Source organism: Catharus ustulatus, chromosome 32, assembly GCF_009819885.2.
Source record: "Catharus ustulatus isolate bCatUst1 chromosome 32, bCatUst1.pri.v2, whole genome shotgun sequence".
In the NCBI taxonomy this organism is placed as follows: Eukaryota; Metazoa; Chordata; class Aves; order Passeriformes; family Turdidae; genus Catharus; species Catharus ustulatus.
Window position 1 is genome coordinate 2,236,282 of NC_046252.1, and position 6,669 is coordinate 2,242,950.

Here is a 6,669-nt window from a genome sequence, read left to right on the forward strand (position 1 = left end):
CCCGAGACCCCCCCAGGACCCCCCGACCCCTCCTCAGGGACCCCCGGCAAGGCCCGAAACCACCCGGACACCCCCGAGCCTGGCCCGCCACCAGCGCCACGTCCGCACTGGGAGTGAACTGGGACTGGAGGGGGGGACTGGGAGGGGACACTGGGAGGGCTGGGGGGAGACTGGGACTGAACTGGGGGGGCTGGAAGCGCTGGGGAGGGAAACTGGGAGCGCTGGAAGGAGCCACTAAAGACCCCCGGGGGGGAGGATGTGAAACCAGAACCCCCTGAGACCCCCGGGACCCCCCCCCAGACCCTGCCAGGACCCCCCGCGACCCCCCAGGACCCCCCCGCGATGCGGCTGCGCCTCAGGAACATTTTCCTCGTTTATTTCGTGGTGTCGCTCGTGGGGCTCTTCTGTGCCCTGCGTGAGCTCGGTGAGGGCCTGGGGGGGTTTTGGGGGGTCTTGGGGGGGGTTTGGGGGGTCTGAACCCCCCCGGGCTGGGCTGTGCCCTCCGAGAGGGAATTTGGGGAGGTCTAGAGGGGTCTGGGGGCGGCTTTGGGGGAGGATCTGGAGGGTTTGGGCGGATTTTGAGGGACTGGAGGAGATTTTGGGGAGGGATGGATTAATCTGAGGGGATTTGGGCGGATTTTGGGGGTCTGGGGGCGATTTTGGGGAGGTCTGAGAGGATTTGGGGAGGGGTCCGGAGGGATTTTTGGGGGGATTTGGGGAGGTCTGGGGGTACTCGGGATGGTTCGAGGAGGTTTGGGGAAGATGTGGGGGGGGCTTTGGGGGGAATTTCGGGATCCCGGCCCCTTGGGGGGGGTCCGGGTGTATTTTGGGGGGTCCCTGACGCCCCCTCCCCCCAGGCCGGCCCTGTCCCTGCCCCCCCCCCGAGGCCGAGCGGCGCCGGGGCCGCTCCGGGGGGACCCTGGGGGGGGAGGGGGCGGCGCTGCCCCCGATCTACGTGGTGACCCCGACCTACGCCAGGTGAGACCCCTCCCCAAATCCTCCCCTGACTGCCCCCAACCCTTTGGCAGCCCCAGACCCATTTTAAACCCCACCCCCCAAGTGGAGCTGCTGCAGCCCCCAGACCCAAAATCCTTTCTTGGCTCCCCCAGCCCCAATTTCCACCTCCACTGCCGGCCTCAAGCCCCCTCCCCTGGGACCCCCCAGACCCATTTCACCCTCTCCATTTCCTCCAGGCCGCCCCCAGACCCATTTCACCCCCCAGACCTGTTTAAAGCCCCCCCCATTCCTCCCATGCCTCCTCCAGACCCCTTTCACCCCCTCTATTCCCCCCCAGACTCATTTCACCCCCCCAGGCCGCCCCCAGACCCATTTCAACCACCCCAGGCCTCCTCCAGACCCATTTCACCCCCTCCATTCCCCCCCAGACCCATTTCACACCCTCCCCAGACCCATTTCACCCCCCCCCCCCAGGCTGCCCCCAGACCCATTTCACCCCTCCCATTTCCTCCAGGCCACCCCCAGACCCATTTCACCCCCTCCATTCCCCCCCAGACCCATTTCACCCCCTCTATTTCCCCCCAGACCCATTTCACCCTTCCCATTCCCCCCAGCCCACTGCAGACCCTCTACACCCCCCAGCCCCATTTACCCCCATTTAACCCAACCTGATCCCCTTCCCCCGATCCCCCCGGACCCCCGGGGATCCCCTGAGACCCCCAGGCCGCCCCCAGCCCCATTTCTCTCCCCCCAGGCCGGTGCAGAAGGCGGAGCTCGTTCGCCTCTCCCAGACTCTGCTCCACGTCCCCGCCCTGCACTGGGTGGTGGTCGAGGACGCCGCCGCCCCCTCGGCGCTGGTCGGGGGGGTCCTGGCAGCTTCGGGGGTCTCCTTCACGCACCTGAGCGCGGAGACCCCCCCGGATCTGCGGGGGCGCCCCGGGGACCCGTCCTGGCTGTTCCCGAGGGGGGCGGAGCAGCGGAACCGAGCCCTGCGCTGGCTGCGGGACACGCGCGGCAGGGACGAGCCCGGCGTCGTTTACTTCGCTGATGATGACAACACCTACAGCCTGAGGCTCTTCGAGGAGGTGAGGGCTCGGGAATGCCGGGAAACCATGGAAAAAAATTTTAAAATCCTCAAAAAAACCAAAAATCCCAAAAAAAATCACACCTGGAAAACCCCGAATTCACCCGAGCCTCAGGGATCCGTCCTAAGCCATTCTAAATTCACCTAAATCCCCCCCAAAAAATTCAAATCCCCCTCAGCACCCACAGCCTTTGAGGAGGTGAGGGCTCAGGAATGCCAGGAAATCCCAGAAAAGATCAAAAATCCCAAAAAATTCACAGCTGGAATAGCCTGAATTCACCCAAATTCACCTGAGCCTCAGTGTTCCATCCTGAGCCACTCTAAACTCATCCAAATCATCCCAAAAAATTCAAATCCTCCTCAGCACCTACAGCCTGCAGCTCTTCGAGGAGGTGAGGGCCCGGGGATGCCGGGAAATGCTGGAAAAATTCCAAAATCCAAAAAAAAAATCACACCTGGAAAAGTCCCGAATTCACCCGAATTCACCTGAGCCTCAGGGATCCATCCAGAACTCACCCAAATCCCCCAAAATCATTTAAATCCCCCTCAGCACCCACGGTCTGCAGCTCTTCGAGGAGGTGAGGGCTCGGGAATGCCGGGAAACCATGGAAAAAAATTTAAAAATCCTCAAAAAAACCAAAAATCCCAAAAAAAAATCACACCTGGAAAACCCCGAATTCACCCGAGCCTCAGGGATCCGTCCTAAGCCATTCTAAATTCACCTAAATCCCCCCCAAAAAATTCAAATCCCCCTCAGCACCCACAGCCTGCAGCTCTTCGAGGAGGTGAGAGCTGGGGAGTGCTGGGAAATGCTGGAAAAAAACCAAAAAATCCCCAAAAAAGTCACACCTGGAAAAGCCCGAATTCACCTGAGCCTCAGGGATCCATCCTGAACTCACCCCAATCCCCCAAAATCATTTAAATCCCCCTCAGCACCCACGGTCTGCAGCTCTTGGAGGAGGTGAGGGCTCCCCTATAAACCCCAGTAAATCCCCTATAAACCCCAGTAAATCCCCTATAAATCCCATATAAAATCCCATTTTTCCCCCAGATGCGCAGCACCCGCGGTGTGTCCGTCTGGCCTGTGGGGCTGGAATTCCCATATAAATCCCATATAAAATCCCATCTAAATCCTTTATAAATCCCCTATAAATCCCATATTAAATCCCATATAAATCCCCTATAAAATCCACATAAAATCCATCTAAAACCCCATATAAATCCCCTATAAAATCCATATAAAACCCATATAAAATCCCATATAAATCCCTTATAAATCCCCTATAAACCCCCATTTTTCCCCCCATTTTTGTCCCCCCAGATGCGCAGCACCCGTGGGGTCTCGGTCTGGCCCGTGGGCCTGGTTGGGGGACTGGAATTCCCATATAAATCCCATATAAGTCCCATATAAACCCCATATAAATCCCCTATAAATCCCATATAAAATCCCATATAAATCCATATAAATCCATATAAAATCCATATAAATCCCATATAAAATCCCATATAAAATCTATATAAGTCCTGTATAAACCCCCATAAAATCCATATAAAACCCCATATAAATCCCCTATAAAATCCACATAAAATCCATATAAAATCCCATATAAATCCTATATAAAACCCCATTTTTCCTGTTTTTTGTCCCCCCAGATGCGCAGCACCCGCGGTGTGTCCGTCTGGCTTGTGGGCCTGGAATTCCCCTATATATCCCATATAAAATCCCATATAAAATCTATATAAAATCTCCTATAAATCCCTTGTAAATCCCATAGAAAATCTCATATAAAGTCTCATATAAATCCCATATAAAATCTCATATAAATCCCATATAAAACCTCATATAAATCCCATATAAAATCTCATAAAAATCCCATATAAAATCCCATATAAAACCTCATATAAATCCCATATAAAATCTCATAAAAATCCCATATAAAATCCCATATAAAATCTCATATAAATCCCATATAAATCCCATATAAATTCACATAAAATCCCATATAAATCCCATATAAGCCCCATATAAAGCCCATATAAATCTCATATAAACGCCCATAAACCCCTATAAAATCCATATAAAATCCATATAAAATCTGTATAAAATCCCATATAAAACCCCATTTTTTTCCTGTTTCTCCCCCCAGATGCGCAGCACCCGCGGTGTCTCGGTCTGGCCCGTGGGTCTGGTCGGGGGGCTGCGGCTGGAGCGGCCCCTGGTGTCGCAGGGCCGGGTTGTCGGGTTCCACACGGGCTGGCGGCCGGAGCGGCCGTTCCCGCTGGACATGGCCGGGTTTGCTGTGGGGCTGCGGCTGCTGCTCGCCCACCCCCGAGCCCGCTTCGACCCCCGCGCCGAGAGGGGCTTCCTGGAGAGCTCCTTCCTGGGGGGGCTGGTGACCCCCGCCCAGCTGGAGCCACGGGCTGACAACTGCACCCAGGTGAGGGGGTGGGGGGTCCTGGGGGGGTTTGAGGGGGTTTGGGGGACTGGTGACCCCCAGTAACTGCACCCAGGTGAGGGTTTGGGGGGGTTTGGGGGGTCCTGGAAGGATCTGGGGTGTCCTGGAGGGGTTTTTGGGGGGGCCTTGAGGTGTCCTGGGGGGTTTGGGGGCTGGTGACCCCCGATAACTGCACCCAGGTGAGGATTTGGGGGGGTTTGGGGGGGATTTGAGGGGTTTGGGGGTGTCCGAGAGGGGTTTTGGGGTGTCCTGGGGTGGGTCTGGGGGGGGTCTTGGGGTGTCCTAAGGGAGTTTGGGGCTCGAGACCCCCGCCCAGCTGGAGCCACGGGCTGACAACTGCACCCAGGTGAGGGTTTGGGGGGGATTTGGGGGGTCCTGGAGGGGTCTGGGGTGTCCTGGAGGAGTTTTGAGGGGGCCTTGAGGTGTCCTGGGGGGGTTTGGGGGCTGGTGACTCCTGACAGCTGCACCCAGGTCAGGGTTTGGGGGGGGTCTAGGGGGATTTTGGGGTGTCTTGGAGGGGTTTGGGGTGTCCTGGAGGGGGTCTGGGGTGGGTCCTGAGGGGGTTTGGGGGCTGGTGACCCCCAATAACTGCACCCAGGTGAGGATTTGAGGGGGTCTGGGGAGGGTCTAGGGGGATTTTGGGGTGTCCTGGGGGGGTTTGGGGTGTCCTGGGGGTGTTTGGGGGACTGGCGACCCCGGAAAACTACACCCAGATGAGGATTTGAGGGGGATTTGGGGGGTCCTGGGGGGATTTGAGGGGCTCTAGGGGGGTTTTGGGGCTGGTGACCCCCGCCCAGCTGGAGCCACGGGCTGATAACTGCACCCAGGTGAGGGGGTGGGGGGTTTCTGGGGGGGTTTTGGGGTGTCCTGGGGAGGTTTGGGGGACCCCCAACACCCCCAATAACTGCACCCCGGTGAGAACTTGGGGGGTTTGGGCTGATTTTGGGGTGCAGGTGCTGGTGTGGCACACGGGATGATTTTGGGGTGTATTTAGGATTATTTTAGGATGATTTTGAGGTGTATTTTGGGGTGATTTTGGTGTAATTTTTGGCACAGGTGCTGGTGTGGCACACGGGGTGATTTTAGGGTGATTTTGGGGTATTTTTGGGGTGTATTTAGGATTATTTTGGGGTGATTTTGGGGTGATTTTGGTGTTATTTTTGTCACAGGTGCTGGTGTGGCACACAGGATAATTTTTGGGGTGTATTTAGGATTATTTTAGGATGATTTAGGGGTGTATTTAGGATTATTTTAGGATGATTTTGGGGTGTATTTAGGATGATTTTAGGATGATTTTGGGCCGTTTTTTGGGTGATTTTGGGTGATTTTGTCCCAGGTGCTGGTGTGGCACACAGGATGATTTAGGGGTGATTTTGGGGTGTATTTAGGATGATTTTAGGATGATTTTTGGGTGATTTTGGGTGATTTTTGCACAGGTGCTGGTGTGGCACACCCGCACCGAGAAGCCCAAGCTGCGGCAGGAGGAGCAGCTGCAGCGCCAGGGCCGCGGCTCCGACCCCAACATCGAGGTTTAGGGGGGGGGGGCCACGACCCCCGGGACCCCCCCGGGACCCCCGGGACCACCCCCAGACCTTTATTTATCACCAGGACCCCCCCGTTTTTTGGGGGACACCCCCTGGTCCCCTCTGTGCAATAAATAAACATTCCCTCCCCAACCTCGTTTGTTTGTTTTTTTTTTTGGGGGAGGGGTCTCGATTTTGGGTGGGGTCTCAATTTGGGAGGGGGGGGTCACCCCGAATTTTGGGGGACCCCAGTACAGCGGGGGGGGGTGGAGTCACTGATTTGGGGGGCACTGAGAACCCCTCTGGGATTTTTTTTTTGGGTGAGGGTCCCACAGGAGTTTTGGGGGTTCAACAAAACCCCAAAATTTTTCTTTTTTTTGGGTGGGGGGCGTCACATCCCCCCCTTCATTCCATGCGGGGGTGGGGGGGGAACGCGGGTCCGAATTTGGAGTTTGGGGAGGGGGGGTGAAACCACACTGCCCCTCCCCCAACCCCGATTTTGGGGATCCCCGAGGCTGCCCCAAACTTTTCAGTGTCCCCCTCCCCAATTTTGGGGTGTCCGGACCCCCCCGGGCCGCTCCCCCCCCCCCGCCGGGGGAAGTGACTCGGCCGCGCTTCCTGGGGCGGTGTCGGAGCCGCGGGCCCGGCC

The 6,669-nt window shown here is 56.7% G+C and overlaps 1 protein-coding gene across 1 annotated transcript; it reads left to right on the forward strand.

Annotated features, from left to right (window-relative positions):
* The first annotated feature begins 24 nt into the window (after positions 1–24).
* B3GAT3 (beta-1,3-glucuronyltransferase 3) lies at positions 25–6,173 on the forward strand. The gene is made up of 6 exons (XM_033083604.1): positions 25–100; positions 301–424; positions 858–978; positions 1,712–2,042; positions 4,189–4,479; positions 5,934–6,173. The coding sequence occupies exons 2-6, from the start codon at positions 343–345 to the stop codon at positions 6,030–6,032; spliced, it is 924 nt and encodes a 307-aa protein (XP_032939495.1). The 5' UTR covers positions 25–100; positions 301–342; the 3' UTR covers positions 6,033–6,173.
* Positions 6,174–6,669: the final 496 nt, after the last annotated feature.